This window comes from Diceros bicornis, chromosome 26 (assembly GCF_020826845.1).
Source record: "Diceros bicornis minor isolate mBicDic1 chromosome 26, mDicBic1.mat.cur, whole genome shotgun sequence".
NCBI classification, from domain to species: Eukaryota; Metazoa; Chordata; class Mammalia; order Perissodactyla; family Rhinocerotidae; genus Diceros; species Diceros bicornis.
In genome coordinates, this window is record NC_080765.1 from 38,055,005 (window position 1) to 38,081,328 (window position 26,324).

The 26,324-nt window shown below is 40.8% G+C and overlaps 1 protein-coding gene across 1 annotated transcript in view; it reads left to right on the plus strand.

The window, feature by feature from the left end:
* Positions 1-8,544: 8,544 nt before the first annotated feature.
* Positions 8,545-26,324, plus strand: part of GSPT1 (G1 to S phase transition 1) — a 29,921-nt gene continuing 12,141 nt past the window's right edge. Inside the window, exons 1-5 of the mRNA XM_058570034.1 lie at positions 8,545-9,126; positions 21,564-21,608; positions 21,727-21,768; positions 22,530-22,757; positions 24,133-24,166. Of these exons, the coding sequence (XP_058426017.1) occupies positions 8,766-9,126; positions 21,564-21,608; positions 21,727-21,768; positions 22,530-22,757; positions 24,133-24,166 (710 nt within the window). The 5' untranslated portion in view covers positions 8,545-8,765. The remainder of the gene's footprint in view (positions 9,127-21,563; positions 21,609-21,726; positions 21,769-22,529; positions 22,758-24,132; positions 24,167-26,324) is intronic.

Here is a 26,324-nt window from a genome sequence, read left to right on the forward strand (position 1 = left end):
CTGGGGCTTTGGGGGAAAAATAAATTTAAAAAAAAAAAAAAACCTTAAAAAAAAAAAAAAACTACTGAACCTAGTTGGAGTTTTCCTCTTCCCATCTATAACGCCCCTTTGCTAACCAGGGATCTGTTCAAATGTGCCGGGACCCTGGAAGGAAAGGTGCCAGGCTCTTAGGTGTAAAACATTGTAAGCACTATGTCAACACCTCGGGAATAACGAACCCTGATTTCTGCAGAGTGAATCAACTTCACATCTGAGTCAACTGATGATTATCATGCTTTCTCTCTGCGCCCATTATGGGTCTTATACATTCACAAAGGGAATGTAAGGAGATAACCATTAGCAAGGAGACAGCTATTTCAAATGTAAATCAACGAGCCAGTTGAACCTGGGGACTGCTGCTATTTAGACACCATTTAACAGCCAGGAAGCAGCTCTTGGGGTGGTCTCAGTAGCTTCATTCTACCTCAGGGGGACAAATCCATTTACAGGGAAACCCAGAGGTCAGTGGTTGTTAAACCTCCTGGATGTTGGTCACAGAGGGCTCCCAGGATTACACTGGCTAAGATCTCGGAATACAAGCATTTCCTCCAGATGAATGGTCTTGGAAAAAGAGGCCTGCAAAGTGACGGAGAAGCTCTCCTCACGGAAGTATCTCCCATTCCTGAGGAAACCAGACCACCTGGTTTTCGTAGCAGTTCATTGAAAAGGCGATTAACCCACAGAAGCTAGAGAGGAAGTGAATTTCGGCACAAGAACCGGTTGATCAACTCCTTAAACCAGGGGTCTCAGGCTCGTTCTCATTGTGACCATGTTGTCATTACCAAGTTTCAACAATGTCACCATTATCTGCTATCGATTCCTTCTTTCCTTACCTTTGTCATCTTGCACAGAGCAGTCTTCTTTGTGAAGAATGGTTTATGTAATTTGTGACTCATCCAGACCTTTTTCTCTGCATCTTTTCTCTTGATGTCAGCTCTTGGGTCTTTTCTTTCCAAACTGCATTTCCATTAATCTAGACCTAAGAAACAAACAAATACCGTGAAATTTGGTGATGGCTTCACAACTGCGAATATACTAAAAACCATTCCGTGGTACACTTTAAGTGGGTGAATTGTATGGTTCCTGAATTAAATCTCGATAAGCTGTTAAAAACAAACCACGTGAAACGAGCAAGTCTAGCCGAAGTGCAGAACCAGTCAATTTACCACAGCGTTTGTTGCCAATTCTGACAAAATGTTTGCTGAGTGAGGAAATGAAGCAGCAAACAGTGTATTTTCTGTCTCTTATAGTTATCTGGGCTGACACGCTATTCTGGTTCTAAATTTCTGTGAATAACTCCAAGTTGGTGCTACAGCCAGCTCTCCGTATCTGCGGGCCCCACATCCGCAGATCCGACCGACTGCCACCTAGGATGGTTGTGTCTGTGTTGAACACGCCCAGACTTTCTTTTCTTGTCATTTTTCCCTAAACAGTACAGTATGACACCTATTTACATAGCATTTACATTGCATTAGGTATTATAAGTAATCTAGAGATGATTTAAGGTATAAGGGAGGATGTGCACACGTTATATGGAAGTACCATGCCATCTTATATAAGGGACTTGAGCATCTGCAGCCTTTGGTATCTGCAGGGGTCCCAGACCGCATCCCCTGAGGAAAACCAGGGATGACTGTACTTAGCAAGAACAAAAACCCTACTGAGGACTCAGTAGTTTCACTTCTGAGTAGTACTGAACACCATTCCCCAGCACCTATCTTTTGCTTTGGATAGATGATTTGTCTCTAGACCGGTGGTTCTCGAGCTTGGCCTCACATAGAGGCCTCAGGTAGGATGTATTTAAAATGTATCAATGCCCAGGTCCTACCCAAGATCAATTAAATCAGAGTCTAGAGATGGGCTAGGTTTAAAGTTCTTCCAGGTGATTTTAATTTGCAACCAACAGTGTAAACCACTAGTTTAAGAGATCCCCTTTCCCCAATGAGATACCACTTCACACCCATTAGGATGGCTATTATTAAAAAACAAAAACAAAAAAACAGAAAATTACCCAATTGCTGAGGATGTGGAGAAATTGGAATCCTTGTGCATTGCTGGTGAGAATGTAAGATGGTGTGGCCACTGTGGAAAACAGTATGGCAGTTCCTCAAAACCATCCTGCAGATATTTGTACACTCATATTCACAACAGCATTATCTGCAATAGCCAAAAGGTGAAAGCAACCTAATGTCTATTGACAGATGAATGGATAAACAAAATGTGGTATATATAGACAATGGAACCTTATTCAGTATTGATATACACTGCAACATGGATGAAACTTGAGGACATTATGCTAAGTGAAATACAAATACAGTATTTGTCACTATAGGATTCCACTAATCTGAGGCACTTAGGTTAGTCAAATCGTAGAGACAGAAAGTAGAATGGTGGTTGTCAGGGGCTAGGGGAGGGGAGAATGGGGAATTAATGTTTAATGGATAGAGTTTCAGGTTGGGAAGATGAAAAGTTCTGGAGATGGGTGATGGTGATGGTTGCACAACAATGTGAATGTACTTAATGCCACTGAACTGTACACTTAAAAATGGTTGAAGTGGTAAATTTTATGTTATATATATTTTACCACAATAAAAAGAGATCTTTTCAAGAATGGGTGTGTGACTCAATTCAGGTCAATGACATGGGAGGAGATACCTTCTGGAGGACTTCTGGAGAAAGTTTCCTCATTCCTAGAAGAGAGCTGCAAGATTAGATGCTCTCTCTTGTTTCTCTGGACTTGGCATCTGGAACTCTTTCTTTCATCTAGAACTCTGCAGCCATCATGGGACCAGCCAGAAGATGAAGCAGCAGACAGACGGAAAGATGTAGGTCCTTGATGATGTCGTGAAGCTATTGAGCCAATGGGCTAAGAAGTCAGTCCTATCTTAGGGTTTATTGTTATATAAGTAATACATTTCTTATGGTTAAATCCAGTTTGAATTGAAATTTTTGTAACTTGCTTCTGAAAGGATCCTGACACTTGTGCAAGTACTGGTGGTATAACAAAAAAATTGGAAATATCTAAAAGTCTACCAATAGGGAAACGGGTAAATTGAAAAGAGGTATAAAAATAGATGGAGTTACTCCTTAGCAGTTAAAAGGCAAATATATGGTGTGAAAGACAGGTTTGTATATTATATGTAAATTTTAAAACAATACAGTGTATCTTTCATTGATTTGCATGTTACATATGTAAATATATTTTAAAATAGATTAGATGGATCACATTAAATATATGATCATGGTTGCCTTTTTTGTGGGGATAGAATGGGACTGGGATGGGGGTGAAAGAGGCGACACATGTATTGGAATTGTTTTATGAAATCTGATCTTAAAACATGAAACAAGGTGATAAGATGTTACCAACTGATAATTTGGGGATTCTATGTAGGTATGTGAGTGTTTGTGATTCTTTGTACTATTCTGTATTTATAAAATTCTCAAAGGTGGAAAAAAAAAAAAAAACCCTTCCACAATGCTACCCCTGACCCAAACAAATTTAATTAAGGAGGGCAGAAAAAAATCTTTCAGTAAAGACTTGGGAACTGAGGCTCAAGTCTGTATAATTACAAGTGGGCTCTAAGAGTTCAGAAAACATGGCTTTTTGTTAGTATGAGAGTTTTAACCTTTTAACATTTTTTGAAATAATTATAGACTCACAAGAAATTGCAAAAATATCACAAGAGGTCCCATGTTACCCATCAGCCAGCTTCCCCCAATGGTAACATCTTACATAACTATAGTACACTATCAATACCCGGAAACTGACATTGCCACAATACAATTAAGTAGACTCTACACCTTACTAGGATTTCACCTGTTTAATCTTTCTTTTATTTTTAATGTCTTCAAATTACAAAAGCAATTTTCTCAGCAACTAATGAATGGATAAACAAGAAGTGGTACATCCACACAATGGAATATTATTTGGCCATAAAAAGGAATGAAGTACTGACACATAGCCAGGCCCGGTGGTCTAGTGGTTAAGATTTGGTGCTCTTACTTCCATGACCCTGGTTCATGTCCTGGTCAGGAAACACCCCCTTGCCCCACCCCGCCACCTCCATCTATTGGTTGTCATACTGTGGTGACTGCATGTTGCTATGATGCTGAAAGCTATGCCACCAGTATTTCAAATAGCAGCAGTGTCACCCATGGTAGACAGGTTTCAGTGGAGTCTTCTAGACTAGACAGCTAGGAAGAAGGAACTGACCACTCCTGAAAAAATTGACCGTGAAAACCATATGAATAGCAGTAGAGCATTGTCTGATAGAGCGACAGAAGGTGAGAGTGTGGTGCAAAAAGACCAGGCAGGGTTCTGCTCTGCTGTACACAGGATCTGTAGGAGTTGGAATCGACTCCACAGGCACTAACAAACTGATACATGCCACAACATAGGTGAACCTTGAAAATATTATGCTAAGTGAAAGATGTCAGACATAAACAGTTATATATTGTGTGATTCCATTTCTATAAAATGACCAGAATAGGTAAATCCTAGAGATGGAAAGGAGACTGGTGGTTACCAGGAGCAAGGGGGAGAATGGGGAGCATGTTCCCATGGGAATGGAAACTGTTCCCACAACTGTAATGAGTTTCCTCCTGTCATGTTGAAAATGTTTTGGAACTAGATAAAGGTGGTGGTTGCATAACACTGAGAATGCACTAAATACCACTGAATTGTTCCCTTTGAAATGGTTAATTTTATGTTACGTGAATTTCACCTCAATAAAAATTTTTTTTAAACAAAGCAATTTGCTTGTCGTAGGAAAATCCAATCCATAAAAATATAAAGTAAAAAATTGCAATTTCTTCTCCTTCCAGCTGCTCTCCTCTCCACATCCAATCCCATCCCACCAATAGAACTTCCATTAACTGTTTAATATGTATCTGTCCACACTTTTAGATGTTTTATAACATACAAAGAGATACATATGTTTCTTTCTCTCCCAAATGTTTACTGAGTACTTTATCCATGCCAGACAGTGTTGTAGGTGATCAGGATGAATTTTATCAGCGAATAAAGCACATAAATAATGGAATTAATTTTCAGGTAGGAGGAGATGGGCAGTAAGCATGGGAGTGAATAAGAATTTCAGACCATGATAAGTGCTGTGAAAAAACAAAACTAGGTAAGAGGGTAGAGAGGGATGTGGGTCGGTGGAGGGCCAGGGTGGCTAGGAGAGTCCTCTGAGCTGAGGACACAACATCTGAACTGAGTGACAACAAGCTACAGAGGTGAAGATCGAGGGAAAGAGCATTCCAGAGAGAGGAAAAAGCTAGATAGTTTTAAAGAAGTAGGATTGTACTAGATACATTGACCCACTATATATTCTACACATACTAGATATATTGCTTTCCCCTACTTTACCACATATTATAAATGTATTCCTGTGTTGGCACCTACTGTTTCACTCTTTTTAATAGTGGCATATTATTTCATAATATGGATATACCATCGCTTATTTAACCATTTCCCTGTTGATGGACATTTAGGTTGTTTCAGGTTTGGAGCTGCTGCAAAAATGCTGGGAAGGACAGCTTTTCACACTTGTGCTCATATTTCTGTAGAAAACATTTCCAGGTGTGGGACTGCTACATCAGTGTGCATTTGTGTGCATGCATTTTCACCTGGGACAGCAGTGAGTTTTCATATCAACCTCCTATTTGGAAGCATAAAGGATAAACTCTTAGATTAAAAAAAACAAAACAAAGTACTGTGTAGTTGATTAAAAGGTGCAAATGCTAAGACCCTGATTCAGTTTCAAGGCAGAATAACTAAGGGAGGGTGGGAAGACTGCAGAGAACAAGAGAGGGACTACTAGGAACGCCAGCTGGTGGAATTTGCATCGGAAGATGGGAATTATCTGTTGTGAAATGGCTCAGACCTTGAACAAGCATAGCTTTTCAAAGTAAAGCTGTTGTCAAGCTAACCCTGTGTGTGCACCCCAGTGAATAGCAGGATGTCCTTGGAAAAACTCTTTCTTAAAGTTGATAGTCCTGTGTCTCAACAGCCCTAAATGAGTATAAAAGGGCAGTATGGTCCCAAACTCCCCATTGATTCATCCATTCATCCATTAAACATTTATTAAGCACGTTTTCTATGCCAGGCATTATATCGGGCATTGGGAATATAAAGAAGATGAAGAAAAGACCTCGACCTCAAGTTGCTCAGTCTTAGCACAACAGTAATTATCAAGAAGAGCTTCTCACTTGGAAAGTGCCTCACCCCTGGCAGGTCAATGCTTTTGAAAACCAGTGGAGTGGATTCTTTCCTGAATATCCATAATTATCCTATTCAGGGACTTGGAAGTTAATGACATCAACTGCTTTTCTAAGCCGCAGCCTTAGCAGTTTCTGTCTTTGTTCCTAGAAAAAGCGCCACGCACAAAGAAACTCTGCTAATTTAATTAGATGTGAAGAACTAACCTATCAGAGTGTGATCATCCAGCGCCCCACGGGTGATCCATCTTCAAGTATGGTATCCAGTGACAAAGTAGTTGGAGAAGGACAGTGTGGTTCACTATTTGAGTCAGCTGCTCATGTGGACATTTCTTAGAAGCAGGTTGGGGAGTACAAATCTTGAGTGAGAAGGTTCTTTATTTCAGACATATTGTATTTTCTTCTTGTTGTGACTATAAGATAAAAATATTTATCTCATTCAATAGCAATGCAGGTTTCCTATATATACCAATTGTCGATAAGTTCTCTCTCAATATGAGGGCAATCACTTAACATCAACTTTAAAGTGGGACACTCTTAAGAAAGATTCAGTTGGGTCTTCAGAAAACTATATTAATAGTTTTAATTAATAGGCTGCCACCAGAACTTTGTATTAATCAGAGGAATACATCATCTACCATGGGAAAAAAAAAAAAAATCAATGCCCAGAAGATTTCAGGGAGCATGGACCACAGACCTGATGAGAAACTTAAAGCCAGCCTTATTATAATGGAGGTCTCTGGTTTCTTTACATTTATAGCTCTCAATTTCGCAAGTGTTATGTGTTAAAGAAAAAAAGCATACATAATATTTGCTAGTTTAATATTAAACACAATTTCAAATCACTTTAGCATAGGACTTGTTTTAAAAGGTAACTGACAGCTTTGTGTTTGACCTGTCTCATTAGCCTGAGTTCTCTTTCATTTTTAAAATATAAATGTTTAAAATCAAACTTCACATCTAGATGTAGATTTTAGACCTTAACAGGTTATTAAGAAACATCTATTCTCTGTGTGTTCACGCCTTTACTCTGTAATTTCTAGCAGGTTAGCTGCTCTGTCTAGACTGCTTGCAGAAAAAGATCAACAATATGTTTTTCTCTATCGTGGGATCCATATGGGTCAATTATAGGAAAACTTAACCGGTGCTCAGAGCAACGTTATTTTCCTACTTCATGCAGTTGACCCTAAGTATTTCTCTTGCTTTTTTTTCTCTTCCCGTGTTTACCTAAACGCAACCTGTCAGCGTGAGATGCAGTCAATAAAGTATGTACGAAGGGAATACTGGGAACACTTAAGCACATCCGACCATTCAAAAGAAAACCACTTCATTTAATAGCGCATAAAGAAGCTGGACGCAGCAAAATAACCCTATTTATTGGTTGGGAACAGTTGGCTACATCATGGAATATGGCAATCCTCTGTGTAATTTGCTAAGCCCTTGGCCAGGAGGAGGAAGGGATGGAAAAGTTTGGGTGAAGGCTTTAAAATGACTAGTCAAACAGACAGTGAGTCATTGCAAGTTTCCAGTTAATAATCCCCTGTGCCGGGGCAGAGGCTGGGCCCGAGCGCTTTACGAGCCACACTGCAGTTTAAGTTGTCATGTCTCACGGTTTTATTGTCTCTTTCACCAAATGAATATATAAAATGAAAGACGCTCTGAGTCGGCTTTAAAATGTAGGGCAAAATCTAGCTGGGGGCAGGGAGAAGGAAGGTGGAAAGCAAGAGAACAAGGTAGGGAGACTGTGAGGCGGAGAATGCAGAGGCTGGTGAAAAGAGAAGGAAGGAATTCTCAGGAGTTGAGAGCTGTTTGTCCCCGTGGGAACTGCTGTCCGTTTCCTAGCATTCTGTGCATAACAGGACGGAGTGGACCACCCCCTTGGACTGAAAGACTCGCGGTCCGCGGCCCAGCGCCGAGTCCTGCCAGGGCTTGCCCCCATCCCTGCCCCCACCCGGTGACAGGTGGGGCCGCCGAGCGGCCACCGGACCTCCGCCTCCTCGCGCTGCCTGCCGGGAGCCCGAGCCGCTTCCGGTTGCTCCTGGCCCCCGAACTCCGACTCCCGTCGGCCCCCGGGAAAACCGCAGCGGAGTCGCGCGGGCGCTGCCGGAACCTGTAGTTCTGTCCTCTGCCGCGCATCATAGCCGGAAACCGAGATAGACAGGGCCGAGAACTACCGAGGCGAAGGTACGGGTGGCGGCGAGAGGTCAATCCACGCCGGGCGTGGGGTTGGCGCTGAGGCAGTCGGAGGTGGTTGGGGTTGGGTGGGAGGAGATCCGCTCGCACACACGAGGAGGGTTGAGTCGCCGCCGCCGCCGTCGTCGTCGCCGCGAGTGCGGAGTGGGGACTGCAGCTGCCGCCGCGTCGACGCCGGGGACTGTGTCGCTAGCCCCCGAGCCTTCTGCCTCTCCGCCTTCTCTGGGTCAGCGCGGCCTGCTCCTCCCCGGCCCGTCGCCCCCGCCTCCATTTCCCGCCCTCTCTTCACCACACACACGGCCCCCCCGATCATGGATCCAGGCAGTGGCGGCGGCGGCGGCGGTGGCGGCGGCGGCGGGAGCAGCAACGGCAGCAGCAGCAGCGACTCGGCGCCCGACTGCTGGGACCAGGCGGACATGGAAGCCCCCGGGCCGGGCCCGTGCGGCGGCGCCGGCGGCCCCTTGGCGGCGGCGGCGGCCGAGGCCCAGCATGAGCACCTCAGCGCGGCCTTCAGCCGGCAACTCAACGTCAACGCCAAGCCCTTCGTGCCCAACGTCCACGCCGCCGAGTTCGTGCCGTCCTTCCTGCGGGGCCCGGCCCAGTCGCCGCCATCCCCAGCTGGCGCCGCCGCCAGCAACCACAGAGCCGGCAGCGGCGCGGGAGGCCCCTCGGGTAAAGGGCCGGGGTTGGGCGGCCCCGGGACGCGGGGGGCAGCGGGGCTGCGAGGGCAGGGCAGCGGCCTGGGGACCGGAGCCCACCGGGGATGGGGCTGGGGTGGCCTTCGGGAGGGGCCGGGGACGCGCGGCCCGGGGGCCCGGCGGCACGTGGGGCGCTGACAGCGGCGCCGGCAGCCCTGGGTGGGGCGGGCCGGGGCCGGGAGGCGGCCTGCGTGCGGCGGCCGCGGCGGGGGGCCGGGCGGGGCGGGAGCGGCGGGCCGGGGACGCCGGGGTCCCCCTCTCTCTTGGGGGGCTGCAGTCACCCTCTTGAAGTGGGACCGTATGGGACGGAGCGGGGGCCGCGGCGGGTCAGTGCCACGAGGCCTGGAAGTGAGGACAGATGGAGCCAGGAGCCGGTCGGGTGGCGTTGAGAGATCCGAGGAGTCAGGGAGGACGAATGCTCGGGTTTCCCTTCACCTTCGGCCGAGGCCAGACAGCGTCTCTCGCTGCACTTTCTATTATTGAAACTAATTACGTTTTAAGTATCAATGGCACCGAACCGTCCTGAAGGAATCCCAAGATGCATTGCAGTCTTGTGATCGGGCAGGAACTGTTGGCTATCAATACGAAGATCTTTTCACCCGTAGCATATTGTAGGCTTGTAACGTTCACAAAGTGTCACAAAGTTAGAGTTTCTCACTTAATATTAATGTGTGTAGGAGACTACATTGATTCGTGTGCCCCTTTTCTTAGGTGGGACTTGGCCTTTTCTCCTTAGTGACACGTTTGAAATTTTCATTGTGTTAAAATTGTTAAGCTTATTCAGGTTACTTGGTATAACTCACTCTTTTTCTATGTTCATGTGTATTAGTCTATTCAGACACTTGAGCATTTGTTATAACTTAATTAAGTTATAGTTGTCACGTGCCATTCTGACCATAGCTAGTAGACAGACTTTCTGTGGTTTCAAGTTAAGTTCCCTCTTTAAAAATCTTCCTGTATTTAGGGGCTGCTTAAGTGATAGCATGCTTTCAGGTACTGATTTTGTAGGAAGGAATGAACTGAAGTATTCTCCCCATATAAAGGTGCTTATTTTAGGAACTGTCAGTATTGGCTTAAAGAGAAAAGGAAAGAAAAAGGCTGAATGTCCTTGTATTGTTCAGCCAGGGTATTGGTGGACTGGATCATAGAGGTTCCCAGCAATTTATAAGTGAGAGCAGATTGTTGATTTCTCTTTAATGCTCTATGTCCTAGTATTGTAGATAAGTTTACATCATGAAAGGGCTCTAGGAGTTTGGTTTCTTCAGAAACTTTTGCTACCGTTTTCTCTCTAGAGGCAAAAAGTTGCAAAGTATGCGTGTGAGCACACAGTTTGGGTTTGGTAGTTTTATTGGTATTTCTTTTACTTGTGTGGGCGGTTGATGTTTTCTCTTTGAACAAGGAAGCTTAGCTTTGATTTCTTTGCTTAGATCAAGCCATTTTGGCTTCCTAAACTAGTTCACTTACCACCTCCCAAAACTGCCTGTTTCCCCTTACCTTATCATGCAGATTCTTTTTATCCAGCCATTTTCTTTTTTGGCCCTCCCTCCTTACTCTGGAGCCACCAGCACCACTCTGGCTAGACCTAGGACTCCATTTCCAGCCTCTCTAGGCATCAGCCAAATAGTCATCAAGGGACAGCCATCCTTAGAGCAGTGGCCTGGAATGGTGGTCACTGTTGGGTGACTAGACATTACCTCTTATGCAGGAGGACTGTCTTTTCTCTTCCTGATATTTGTCAATTTGCAGTTTTACTCTTAATCCTTTTCTCTGACTCTGCTAGAAGTCGAAGATGTAAAAATGTGTAAGGAAGTGGTTGTTGGTAAGAAAAGTCCCTACATTATGGTCAGTTTTTTCTTTTGTATTAGATACCTCTTTTGGGGTTACTGACTTTACTAGCTGCTTCTACAAAATGCCAGTTAATGTTAAAAAAAAAAATTATCCTCTGTAGGATGTCTTTTTGGAAAAGAATGGATTTTCTAAATTGAGGTCCAGAGTTATGTGAGACTGTTGGATTGTGTGTTCCAGCCCATTCAGGTCCAATAAAATGTCATCATCAGAGCAGAGAACTATGCTTGGAAGAAGCAGGGAAAAATTGGAAATAGCATTTAGATTGAAATTTACAAAGGGGGAACCATATAGGTTTGCAAGTTTTTTATAGTGAGGACACGGACAGTAGGGCTAGCACATTTCTTTGTTAAGCCATGGCTGAAATTTGTGGTGCGTGTTTTCAAACTAGATACCAGGAGATCTCTTGAAGAAGCCTAGAGATAGAGCACTAGAATGAATGACTTTTGAGACGTGTCTGTCTAGGATGAATATCTGTTATTTCTTCTGAAAACAGGCTAGTTTTTCTTTTTCTTTTCTTTGGGGGGGGGAGTGGGAATACTTTCACTGGTGCTTGAGCAACCAGTAGAGGAAGAAGCTTCTGCACAAAGTGTCATTCACCTTCACTGGAAGGCTGCTGATTATGCCTGTTTCCAGCCATCCCAAGTCAGAACTTGGGGTTCAGTGTTGACCTTGGATCTTTTTGAAAATTCAATATAGGTTTCCAAAGAAATGATTAAGTAGAGCCCATTTAAATGTAATTAAGTATAATTCATTTAAGTGCAATTCTCCACAGATCAAGTAAGTTGGCCAAGTGATGCTCTTTAAAGTAGAGCTCCTGAAATGAATGAAAATGTAGAAGACAAGGGTTATGTATACTAAAACAAACATTTTCTATGATAGAACGTACTTATTTTAAGTTCCAGTTTGCACCTAGTTCAGTCTTTTTTATTATTATATGAGAAACAGGTTTAGTGATGTTAATTAGGGTTACTTGGTGTCTTAGTCCATTTGGGCTCCTATAACAAAATACTGCAGACTGGGTGGCTTATAAACAACAGAAATATATTGCTTACAGTTCTGGAGGCTGCAAGTCTGAGATCAGGGTGCCAGCATGGACGGGTGAGGGCCCTCTTCCCTGTTCAGGATAGCAGACTGCTGACTTCTTTTTTTTTTTTTTTTTTTAATTTTTATTTTTAATTTATTTTATTTTTTTTTCCCCCAAAGCCCCAATAGATAGTTGTATGTCATAGTTGCACATCCTTCTAGTTGCTGTATGTGGGACGCGGCCTCAGCATGGCCGGACAAGCAGTGCGTTTGTGCGCACCCGGGATCTGAACCCGGGCCGCCAGCAGCGGAGCGCACACACTTAACCGCTAAGCCACGGGGCCGGCCCATGCTGACTTCTTGTGTCCTCACATGGCGGAAGGGGCAAGGGAGGTCTCTGGGGCCTTTTATCAAGGCACTGATCCCATTGGGGAGGGCGCCTCCCAAAGGCCCCACCTAATACCATCACATTGGGCATTAGGATTTCAACATACGAATTTTGGGGGACACAGACATTCAGACCATAGCACTTGGACTTGTAGAACAGCCAGAGCTTCTAAAGTAATGGTGTAGTGTTCTTTCCACCATCCCACCCCCTCACCTCTCAAAACTCTACCGCTAAAAAATGAGCATAGAATAAAACCAGCAGGCCTGGGTAGATCCTCAGAGGAGGATCTTCAAAAAGTAGCACATTGTATTGTGGAACTTGAATTTTAAAGAGAAAAATTCTGTTTTGTAGTGTTTGGTTTTTGCTGAATGCCTTTTTGTGGGGGAGGGATTTTCTACTTTTTTTTTAATGATTGAGGTATAATTCACACACCATAAAATTCACCTTTTTTAAGTATACAGTTTAATGGTTTTAAGTATATTCACAAAGTTATGCAACGATCACCACTTGATGGATGCTTGTTAATCACTGAGTAGTCTCAAAGGTGACCTCTTCAGGTGGCCCCCTGAGTAGAGAAGTTCCAGAATTAAAGTAATGGTTGTTTTGTCCAGAAGGGCTCACACACTGTAGCACACTTTATTATTACAGTGAATGATATCTGTTGATCAATAGAAAAATTTAGATAGATGGTAGATGAGGTTCTTGACTTGAGGTTTGTTTTTCTTTTCCTTTAAGACTGAAATGCCTGCAATAACAATTCTAATGTGAAGGATTTTTCAGGCTTCGAGGGGTCAGTAAATGGAAGAGAGTAGGCAGAGGAGATCAGGGAAAAGTATTGTTCCTGGTCTGTTGCTTCTTTTCCTACCTAGTTTCCTATCTGGTTATTTCTTTTCCTACCTTGACTTACCAATTATTAGATTTTGGCTCGTTTCATGATTTCATATGCTTCAGTGGCTCGTGCGGGAGGATTTAGGGAACAAGGGAAGGCATCAACTAGTGCTGGGCCATGTGGAGCAGCTGTTGAAGCTGTTAGAGATTTTGATTGAGAATAAACCCTGTTTGGAGCAGGTTTTATTTAGTGCGGTTAGTACATAGCTTTTTGCATTCTTTTGACGTTTGTTTATTTTTCACCTTTTCTGGAATTGTACTGCATGAAAAGACAGCAATTAAAATTTATCCGGGCAAGTCAGGGAACTATTGTAGAGGGCAGATTTTAAGCCTTGTTTTGCTTGCTTTTGTTTCCTGGGGAGGAAATGTCTTCAAGTGTTAAAATAGTATTATTGTCGTTGTGGTTGAAGAGAAAGGAATGAAAAAGAGATTTGATAACCTTTTGGGGTGAGTTAGCAGTATTAGAATGGAATTTTTTGAGATGTGAATCTCTGGTTTTGCTCAGGTATATGCATAGCAATTAATGAACAAACATCAGCCTGCCTGCAGAATGCAGGATACTGTGCCAGGCACTTGAAATGACACCACCAAGATGAGTAAATGGTGGTCCTCAAGGAGGCTAGAAAGGAGTCAGCTACCCAATTTACTCGACATGACATGAAGACACAGCATGGCAAGAGGACCACACAAAGGTCGGTAGAGGGCTCTCAAAGCACAGAAGAGAGTTGTTCACAGGTTCCCTTGTGTAAATAATTTCAGTCTTGTCACCCTAATCATAAAACTAAAGATCTCTCTATTTTCTAAAAAAGTGTTCTTTGTGAAAACCTTAAGATTTTTTTTTAGTTGAGATATAATTAACATATAAAATTCACCCTTCTTGTGTTTCTATTATTTTATTTAATATAGAATATTTTTGCTAGGAATTTGCTAGAGTAGAGCATCGGTTATCTTTTTACACTACTTGTTGTCTCTTTCATATAAACAGCAGTGAGCTACTGTGATTCTGGCTAGTGTATCTGTTGGGCATGTTAATTTAGAATTTCATCATTCTAGTCACAGTTCTTAAAAATCTTTGGGAAACAAGAATTTGGCCACTAGTTGAAGGTTCTTGATTGTTCTGAGGTCCTCAGACTCCTTTTTTAGCTGTCAATTGTTGATTCATACCAAAGCTTCTTAAAAGTTTTGTCCTTGTTTTCAATAGATTTTAACAAAGCATGGCTGGGTTACAGATGTACTTGGTTTTTTCATAAATGGCTTTGTTCTAAGGAAACCTGGTTGTTACAGTATTCCAAATTTTACCAGTTCTCCATCATAATTCTACTTTCTAGGTGAGAGAAACACTTAGTAAAGATTTTTTGAGCATCTTTCACTAGCCTAACCTAAGAGCAGTAACACCCAATTCCAAACCACATTCCAACTAGGTAATTGTATGTCACTTCCCTTGGAACAGACAAAAAGTGCATACCTTAGAATGTCATTGGGCAATTTCCTGGTTGACTCTTTCTATAGAACTCCCGTGGGATACCATACTACTAGGCGGTCTCTGTCCATCTCTTTTGGGTGGTTGACTTTGGTTGCAGAGGGGTGTTTTTCTCTTATCTTTATACCTTATTGGGGCTGTCTGAAATGGGTTTGGTTTATGTGTTTATTTTATACCTCAAATTGTTTTTGAAGTAGATGGGATATAAATCATAAATAAGACTATCTTTTTTAGGGTTGTTTGAAAAATATAGTGGAACTTGAGTTACTCTACAGAAGGTCTAATCAGGTTGATATTGGCATTGCTTTAGTGACTGAATAAATAGGTTCTAGAATGTTAGGGTTAGAAATGACCTTAGCAGTAATGCAGTCTCCTCATTTTTGAATAAAGAAACTGGAGCCTGGAGATGCTAAGTGAATGCCTAAGGTCACTCACAGATTTAATGACACAGTTGAGTCTAGAATCCAAATTTGCCAACTGCTAGTTTAGTGCTCTCTCCGCCACGCCATGCTGTTTAATAATAGAAAAAAGGGCATGCCTAGAACTAGTTATGACAACCGGCATGATTTTCTGAGAGAGGGGCCCTGGAATTTGCCTTGCATTTTATTCTTAAAAGTTTGTGTAATTATTATGGGGCTTTGAAATGCTTGTTGTAATAATAAATATATTGAGCAGTTACCACATGCTTAACATGCCCTTATCTTCACAACAATCTCTTGAGATACAGATGCTGTTGACCTATTTTACTGAAAAGAAAATTAAGGCTTAGAGAAGCTAAATAACTTAATGCAGTGACTTCCATGAATAATGGAGGAGGGGATTAGAATCTAGGTCTGATTTCAAAGCTTATTCTAGTCATGGTAACTCTGCTAGTCCTTTCCTTGTGATTTGATATTAAAATATCTTTTTGGCTGAGACATTTTTTCAGAAACTGGGCCGGGCGTTTGTGGACTCTGGCACCGTCTCCATGATCTGTCTCAGTAGTAGCAGAGTAACATTGTCATTAGTAGGCAGTGCTCTAATTTAAAGTAATATTTTGAAATTGCTTCTTCTTACATTTCAGGAAATGATGTAAAAGACTTTAAGCAGTTCTGATCACCACAGTCTACATTGTGCCTTTTCACTTTTAGAGTTTTAGGTAATTAAGGCAAAATCATGGACACTTGTATTTGTTCTGTGGGCTTTTCTTTTTTTTTTTTTTTTTTGTGAGGAAGATCCTCCCTGAGCTAACATCCAATGCCAATCCTCATCTTTTTTTTTTTTTTTTTTGCTGAGCAAGACTGGCCCTGGGCTAACATCTGTGCCCATCTTCCTCCACTTTATGTGGGACGCCGCCACAGCATAGCCTGACAAGCGGCACATCGGTGCGCGCCTGAGATGCAAACCCGGGCCGCCAGCAGCGGAGTGTGCGCACTTAACTGTTACGCCACGGGGCCGGCCCCTGTGGGCTTTTCTTTCTGACATCTGCCTTTATTATTTTCCAGTATTGTCTCTGGGAGAAAAATACTTCAGTGTGCAATTTTGGTGAGACTATACGGTCACCTGAGTGCTGGAAAATTTTTAGTTCTTTACTCAAGCTGTTCTTTAACATCTGTTGAATACTGTTTCTCTACTCCCTTCTTAGAAATTGGCATATATGAAATTGTTTTTACTGTATGGAATCCTAATGAAAATGTAGTAAAGGTGTAGATAGATGCCAGGGATTAGTGAGAAAAGTGAAGTGATAAGACTGCAAGAAACTAGTGACCTATGAAAATCAAAAGAAAACTGCTGAAGTTAATTCAGTAAAAATCAAGTGTATATTTATTCCCTACAGTGCACTGTGCCAACCTGTAGAGATTACAAGCATAGAGAAACAAAGTCTCCATATTTCAGAAAACCACAGTCATTCTGGAAGTCCGTAATCTCCTAGGGAACAAGAACTAAGATATGTGTGTGGGTGTACCTACGATTGAATACTAGGGTCCTATCCTAGAGGAGTTCAGAAGAGAGATCATTAGCCCTTCAGGGTGGTAGGGTGGATAGGGAGTGGGAAAAAGGTGGAAAATCAGGTATGGCAAGTTTGTACTACAATTGAGGAGAATTCTTAAGAGGAGCGAGAACTGTGCGCATGTCGCCATTTAAATTAATTAAAATTAAATGCAATTTAAACTTCATTTCCTTCGTCACACTAGCCACCTTTCAAGTGCTTAATAGCCACATGCGGCTAGTGACTATCATATCACAGCACAGATATAGAACATTTCCATCAGTGCAGATATTTGTATTGGGCAGAATTTTGTCACATTATTTCTCTCACTTCCATGCAGTAGAAGACACTTGTGACTTCTGTGACAGCACCGAAGTATTTATTTTTTCCTTTAATGAACACACCATTTAGCTAACAGGGCTAAGAAATTTTAGTTAGGATGGCTATTTTGAATATATCTAAAGCAGTACAAATTTAAATTGTTGATTTATGGAATATATGGATTAAGCACTTTTCAAGAATTGACCAGACATTTGTGTTTAAAACCTGTAGCTTGAATTAAACATGGCTTTCATTACCTACCACGTGTGTGGCCTTGACTGACTTGTGCTGTACTGATGAACTGGCAAGGTAGGCGTCTCCACGTTGAAGTCCTTTGATATGTGATCAAATCTTTTTTAAAATTTGTATATTCTTTTTGAAAATTGAGGTGAAATCCATATAACATAGAATTAACCGTTTTAAAGTGAACAATTCAGTGGCATTTTAGTGCATTCACAGTGTTGTACAACTACCTCCTCTATCTAGTTCCAAAACATTTCTGTCACTCCAAATGGAAACCTGTACCCATTAAGCAGTTACTTCCCATTCCCCTTTCCTCCTAGCTTCTGCCATTCACCAGTCTGCTTTCTGTCTCTATGGATTTACCTATTCTGAATATTTAATGTAAGTGGAATTGTACACTGTGTGACCTTTTGTGTCTTTCTTATTTCACCATGATCAAATTTTAACTAACAATTTTTTCTTTTTTTTGCTGAGGAAGATTCACCCTGAGCTAACATCCATTGCCAGTCTTCCTCTGTTTTTATATGGGTCACCGCCACAGCATGGCTGCCGACGAGTGGTGCAGGTCTATGCTCGGGATCTGAACCCGTGAATCTGGGCCGAGGCGGAGTGCACCAAACTTAACCGCTACGCCATGGGGCCAGCCCCTTAACTGACAGTTTTAAGATCCAGATTATCATCTGTGTTAAACTACAGTCAGTACTATTGCCTGACTGTCTTCTGGTAAAATCTTTTCACTTCTTGTTTTAAAATTTGTGGTAATATACCTAGTATCACAGCCAGTTCATTAATCTTCCTTTATCAGAAACTATAGTACTGGTTTCTCCTTTTAATTTGGGGTATGGTAGTTTTATTCACTAGTACACTCTGATGGCTTTCTCATTTAATTAGAATTGTTCCTTTTTTGAATACTTGATAAGGGCACATTTCTGAACATGGAGATACCATTGGAAAATATGAAGCTGTGGTTGCATTCCTCAGGAGGTTTACTACCTTCTTCACTAGCAGATGTGAACTGTGCGGGACTTGAGAAGTCAAGCCCTGATGGCCATCTGTTTGCCAGCCGTGAGCAGTGATTTGGAGTTCAGTGGAATTCTAAGCCCAGGCTCATGAGCAGCCGGTGAGATCTGGCTGTGATAAGCGCTGTGAATAAGGCCAGAGTAGAATGAACGAGAAAGGGCTGCATGTGCGTGTGTGAAGACTAGGTACAACTATATGGAGAAATTTAAGTTGAAAGAACATCTTGCTGTATCTGTGATTTTTCTGGCTGATTATTCCAAAAACATCAGTTCAGAAATGTTGCTAGCATTGCCAGTGGGTTTATGATGAGATCCATGGTCTGAATGCATGGAAAGCTTTTTTCCATTGTGGGGAAACTATGGTCAACTTCTTATTTGGGGCCCTTTAACATCATTACGTGTATATTAAACACTTATTTGCTTTTGGTACTTGACTCTATCTCTGCCTCTGTAAGCTTTACAGACTTAAGACAAACATAAATGTACGATGTTTTGAAAAATAAAACCATGAACAGATTTTCATTCTGCTGCATTATGCAGCCATGGAGGTGGTCTCATGACTGCTGTCACTGTCCTGAGAAGTGCCTTACAGCCTTATGCATGTATTGCACATTTGTAAATCTAAGAGATGGTTCTAGAACTAGGTGGTCAGGTGTATTTACTATTTGGTTTTGAAAAACTCGGTTGTAGTTTGGGATCTCTTATTAATGATAAGATGATGGGAGAGGCCACCATACCAGTCGTCTCAGTCTTTCTCCTGCCTTAAAATACTTGTATATCATCACTTGCTCAGTTTACTTTTACTGAGGGATTTTCAACAGGGGCCGTTTGAGGAAGGGCAAGATGGCACTGTATAACTTGGAAAAGCCCAGTGAGTCTGATAGGTCTGAATGTTAGATGGTAGTGATTACAGTCATCTATTTCACAGGGTTTTGGGGGAATTAAATGAGATAGCAGTCAGCACATAAGGCTCAATAGAAATTAGTTAGAGTTAGGGTAATTTGCCACCCCACCTCCACTTCCAGCACGGTGTGGATTTGTGAGTGTGAGTGCTTCGTATCCCTGTCTGGCCTATAATAGATACTCAGTACATATTAGATGATACAATGGAGTTGATACTCAGTACATGTTAGGGGTAGGGTGGAGACCCATTTGTTGAATACCTGCTTGGTGCCAGGAGTTATGTAATTGACACTAAACAAATGTATTCTCTCATTTAATCCTCTCAGCAGTGCTGACAGGCAATGGCATGTCATTTCAATAATTTCAGTGAAATAATTGTATTTCACGACTTGTGACAAGCCAGGATTTAAAGCCAGGAGTCAGCTCAGTTCTAGCCCTATGCTGCATCTTCCATCCCTAGGGTGGCGTATGAACTTGATTCACTTAGTACTGCCTGGCTTTCTCTGAAAATTGAGTAATTTTTCCTTACTTTACCTATAAATTTTTCTTTGAAATAGGAAAAAAAGAAAAAGTTAATCTATATTATGTTTGAAGTACAACTCCTATTACCTTCCAAACTAGTTCAAGCGATTTTTTCCCATTTCAGTTAATATCCTGCTAATCCCATAGGTTAGGGTCGTCTTAGACCTTTCATTCTACCTTCCTAGGAACACCTGTCAGATGTTGCCTCTATTAGCTGTGCCCTTCCCTTTCCTCTCTAGTTGTGCTGCTCAGTTGTCCTAATGGCGTGCCTTCTTGTAGTAGTAATGTTGGTCTTTCTGCCTGTAGAGTCTTTCCCTCTCCAGTTCATCTACATAATACCATAGAATGATCTTTCTAAGTGACACTTGGCATGTCACTTCTCTCTTCAAAAAAACTTGGTTGCCCTTTACCTTTCGGGGACAGAAAATTACTTTCATCAATGCTTCATGTTATTGAAGATTGGGGCCAAAACTTTTTCTTTTTTTTTTTTTTTTTTTTTTAAAGATTTTATTTATTTTATTTTTTCCCCGCAAGGCCCCAGTGGATAGTTGTGTGTCGTAGCTGCACATCCTTCTAGTTGCTGTATGTGGGACTCGGCCTCAGGATGAACAGAGAAGCGGTGCCTCGATGCGCACCCGGTATCCGAACCCGGGCCACCAGCATCGCAGCGCACGCACTCAACCACCAAGCCACAGGGCCGGCCCAAAACTTTTTCTTGACTTATAAGTGTTAATACTTCTGGGCAGTGATTTTAAATATGAGTTTTTGTGGGTTATTAATTCATTATTCTCTATTACTTGGTGTGCAGGATTCATATGACTTCAAATTCTTTGTCTTTTTGCATCTTGGAGACTCTTTAAAGCAAGAGCACTTTCATATTGGAGTATCATTTAGGTTTATCAGACGTACGAAATAAACTTTACATATTTGAGAATCAGTATATATTTCTCATACATCTCTTCCAGTGATGTCATAAGTACATTTGCGGTGTGACAACTGTGGAAACTGGATTGTTGCTTGATCTTAGAATTCTAGTATAGGACAACACTGGCATCATTCTAATCACCTTTTCTGAGATGTTGAAGGGACCTATGTGCATTTCAGGGACTTTATATGAGTGTCCTTTTTATTTTATTGGTATAAAATAGAATTTATTCAAGGATCTTAATAAATATGTATGATTATAAAATCTTAAAGGGGGCTAATCCTAGCGTTCTTGGGCTAGAGCTGCAGAGAATCTAGAGAAGTACAGACTATTTGTTGAGCAAAATCTTAGTAATTTAATCTGCGCTGGGCTATAGGTTACTTTTATAATATCTGTGAGGGAAAAATCTATAAAGCAAATTAAGAGAATAAGCATGCTTTTATGAATACATTTCAGTACTGAAAATGTTTTTAAAATTGGCTGTAATCGATAGATTTTTAAAATAGGTTAAACAGAGACTTTTTTTTTTTTTTTTTTTTTTTGCTGAGGAAGATTCGCCCTGAGCTAACACTGTTGCCAATCTTCCTCTTTTTGTATGTGAGCCGCCAGCACAGCATGGCCACTGACAGACGAGTGGTGTGGATCTGCGCCCGGGAACGAAACCCAGGCTGCCGAAGCATAGCGCATCAAACTTAACCAGTAGTCCACCGGGGCTGGCCCTAACAGAGACTTCTAATTTGAAAACCTGAGTTAGTTGCCATTAGTCTGAATTATGGAGGTTTTTGTTATGTTACTGAACTTCTGTTGTTGCTGTATTTTAAAAAATAAGTAAAATGGATATATGGGTCTCAATTTTTAATAGAACTTATTTCTATTAAACAGCACCTGTGGAACCTTCTCAAGAGGAACAATCATTGTTGTGTGAAGGTAAATTTCTATGATGTGACTCTTTGAATATCTAATTGAGAAAACATTAAGTTGTCTATGGTGTGTAAAGCTAGATATTGTTTTGTAAATATATATTATATCTCAATTTCTTGTCTAGGTTCAAATTCAGCTGTTAGCATGGAACTTTCAGAACCTGTTGGTAAGAAAATTTCTGACCATATTAATACAGTAATATGAAACTCTTGCACTCTCAAGATTTAAGGTGCAAATGTAAGTGTTATGATTATTGTAATGCCTACATTTAAAACTGACATTGAGTCTTTGCTATTAGGATTTAGAAAGCAGAACTAATTGGGCACTCACACAGCCATGATAAATTTAGTGATTGCAAATATAAAAGAACTGAGTGGAGGAATGCTCAAGTCAGTTTAAATAGTTGTACTTGTTCCATTTACTTTGTAAAAAATTTCCTTCCTTTTTGTAACTTTCTTACTCTTAAGGGTTTCATATTCCCAAGGTGATTAATAAAGTTGATGCCAAAGTTATATTACTTGCAGAGGAAAAAGAAAAGATCTCCTAAAGCCTTTTACATTTTTCCTGGGTTCTGATTTTAAACTTTCCATTTTTTCCCATCAGGGCATCTTGACACTGGAATAACTGGGCTGTTAGGAATGTTAGCTCTCCTGTTCACATTTTGTTTGTCCTTATGAAAATGAAGCTTCGTTAAAATAGCAATCTCTCATAGTCTCTGAGTCAGAGTTCTGACGTCAGCACTGAGGCCAGCTCGAAAGCTATTATCCATTTCTGTTATGAAAGAGATTTTCTTGCATATGTGTCACTAGATATTAGGAAATGGAACTAAATATGCAAAAGTTCTATTTGTTGTTTGCAAGCATCTGTGTTTTAAGGTATAGATTATAAATCTTTTTCAGAATACTAAGTTAAAATGTCTTATTTCAGTAGAAAATGGGGAGACAGAAATGTCCCCAGAAGAATCATGGGAGCACAAAGAAGAAATAAGTGAAACAGAGCCAGGGGGTGGTTCCTTGGGAGATGGAAGACCTCCAGAAGAAAGTCCCCAAGAAATGATGGAGGAGGAAGAGGAAATACCAAAACCTAAATCTGTGGTTGCACCGCCAGGTGCTCCTAAAAAAGAACATGTAAATGTAGTATTCATTGGGCATGTAGGTAAGTTGCACTCAGCAATGATAAGAAATGACCAAAGTTATTTGATACATCAAACATAGAACATCTTATTTAGCTACTTGAAGATGTTTAGTGAAACTGAACTGAATTAATCTAAAATGTCTTGATTTTTAACTCGACAGATATTTTAGCTGGCAAAAAATTGCCAGCACTTTGTTCTTCAAGGTTGGCCAGACTAACAATTTTGTAATGGCATGGAAGCTGGAAGAAAATAAGCTTCGGTATATATGTATGTAATGCGTAATCGGTCTACAGACCACTGATGATGGCTCAGTGTATTATGACATCTATTTTTTTGTTTTTTTCTTTTCTGTGAGGAAGATCAGCCCTGAGCTAACATCCATGCTAATCCTCCTCTTTTTGCTGAGGAAGACCGGCTCTGAGCTAACATCTATTGCCAATCCTCCTCTTTTTTTCCCAAAGCCCCAGTAGATAGTTGTATGTCATAGTTGCACATCCCTCTAGTTGCTGTATGTGGGACGCGGCCTCAGCATGGCCGGAGAAGCGGTGCGTCGGTGCACGCCTGGGATCTGAACCCCGGCTGCCAGTAGCGGAGCATGCGCACTTAACCGCTAAGCCATGGGGCCGGCCCCTGACATCTATTAATATCCTAGGAAACGTGCTTTTTTTTTTGTATGAACTTCAGCTAATTTGTTAATTTTATGAGATTAACCTTACTAGGTTGTTTAATTTTGTGTGACATAAGAAATTAATAATTTGGAGTAACTTCTGGATGCCTTTCAGGTTGCTGGCTTAATGCACACACAAAAAAACAAAACAAAACCTTGTTTAATTTACTCAGATATTCTCTGACCATCTGACTTATCCCCAAAATGGTGAGAAGAAAATATAGAATTATGTGTCCTTTTTTTCTTCCCTTTATCTCTGCCTTCCCTTGAATATAATGATACACCATTCTATTTGTTTAGTAGCAAGAACTTCTTTGAAATTTATAAAGGAACACCTATATTTGTTAAAAGAAAGGCAGACTACCTAAATGTAGTTTACAGCTCTTTGGCTACTCTTGTTTTCCTCTGAGGCTCCCCTTGGGTAATTTATATTCTGTTGCTGCTGTGCTCTTAGCTGTAGGTCTGTTCAAAAATATTTTTCTTCTTTATCAGTAAAGTAATTCTGAGTCATTATTGAGCTGCAAGGGGTCTTTGCAGCTTCATGTTCCAAGGGAGAGGGTACCTAACCATGGCTTATGCCCCAAATTCCTATCATTTCATTTGCTTTTCCAAGGTGTAATATATGCTAAATGATACCTTTAGTTGTGTTAGTGAATATAGCAGTTGGTGTTTTTGGTTTTTTTTTATACTTATAGTTTGCATATTATTGATGATGTTGTTACTTTTAGATGCTGGCAAGTCAACCATTGGAGGACAAATAATGTAAGTCTGTATTTTTTGTTAAATAATAGAGTTAACTTGATAGAATGATTTTCGGGCATTGTAAACATTGATATAGTCATACAGAGGAGATAGAACAGGTCACCCCAAGTGAAGAAAAATTAATAATAAAATGACATGACCTTTAGGGAAGGCTGATGTTAAGAAGTAATTTTTGCACTGTGATCATTTTTAGTATTTTCTGATGGATTTTAGGCTTTCCCTAAAATTCTTTTGTTATTGCTGTCAGACTCATGGAATATTAAATGTATTTCTGAAAGCTGTCGTTTAATTTTTTTTTTTTTTTTGATAAAAACTAATATAGAACCCTAGATTATAGGAAATCTTAGTCTGTTTGAATAGAATTTTCTTGGGAATAATGAAAACCAGATCTTGAATCTGGTGCATGGGGGGAGCTGGTTTTTCCTCCTTCATCAGCTCCTTAAATTTATGTGGATTCAATCAAAGACAGGTACTCTGGATAACATGCTAAGATAATTTTTTATCACATATAGAAGCTATTTAGGTATGAAAACACCATGGTTGAACTTCAGTGATGTATTCTAGTATTAAAAAGTCTTTTTTTTTTTTTTTTTTGTGAGGAAGATCAGCCTTGAGCTAACATCCATGCCAATCCTCCTCTTTTTGCTGAGGAAGACCGGCCCTGAGCTAACATCTATTGCCAGTCCTCCTCCTTTTTTCCCTTTTTCTCCGCCAAGCCCCAGTAGGTAGTTGTATGTCATAGTTGCACATCCTTCTAGTTGCTGTATGTGGGACGCGGCCTCAGCATGGCTGGAGAAGTGGTGTGTCGGTGTGCGCCTGGGATCTGAATCCTGGGCCACCAGTAGCGGAGTGTGGCACTTAACCGCCAAGCCACAGGGCCGGACCCTGTAAAAAATCTTTTTAATTAAAAAATCTTACATTTTTAATCCCTCCTAAATTTAGACCCATTTCTTTAAACTATATCATCAGAGGATCTAGAGGGATCTTGCCTTATTAAGTAATCTTAGTTGGTAATCTTGCCAGTTATTGCTGAAAATTTCCACAAGAGCCCCTAAAACAGGCTCTTGAACAGGAATCCTTAACTAAGGCTCTATGGATGGACATGTCGGGCCCATTTGATGTTGTGTTTTAGGAAAATGTATATTTTTTGCTTAATGGGCTATAATTTTCATTGGCATTTCACTGGGATTCTACACTGATGGTTAGAAGCATGCGCTATAGATGACTCTGTAGAGAACACATAGAGATGAAAGCTAGAACAGGAAGGCTTTGATTTGAGTTGAGTCAAGGGAAGCAGTTAGGTATCACTAAGGAATTATTTTAAAATTATAATCTCACTTTGACAGATGATATTTTTAAAATGTTAAATATTGAAATGTATTAGTAAGACTTAATTGCCTAGACAACATTGTTGGAATTATTTTCTTTTATGTAGTATTTACATTTGCTTTTTTAAAAAGCTTTTATTCTGAAATAATTCAGACTTACAGAAAGGTTGCAAAAACAGTACAGAGAGTTCCCATATTCGTTTCATTCAGCCTACTGCAATGTTAATGTATTAAGTAACCATAGTACAGTCATCAAAACTAGGAAGTTAACATTGGAACACTACCATTAACTAAACCATAGATCTTATTTGAATTCCACCAGTTTTTCCACTAATGTCATTTCTCTATTGTAGAATTCCACATTGCATTTAGTTAGTTACATCTCCTTAGTCTCCTTCTACTTGTGACATTTCCTCAGTCTTATCTTTTATGACCTTCATAATTTGAAGAGTGCTATTCCATTATTTTATAGGATGTTCTTCAGTTTGGGTTTGACTGATGTTTTTCACAATTAGATTGAGGTTATGTATTTGGGGCAAGAATATCACCGAGGATATTTTGTGCTCTTATCAGAGCATCCTGTCAGGGAGTACATGATGTCAATATTCAATATGTTTTATTTATTACTGGTGATAATAGCCATGATTACTTAGTTAAGGTCTGCCAGGATTCTCCACTGTAAAGTTATTATTTTTTCCTTTATCTCGGGGGAGATAATTTGAGACTATGTAAATATCTTTTCCACTGAAACTTACCATGATTTCTGCATCCACTGCTTTTTTGGAGTTGAAATTCTTCTCCAGAGCTTTAAAGGTTTCCTAACTTCACTG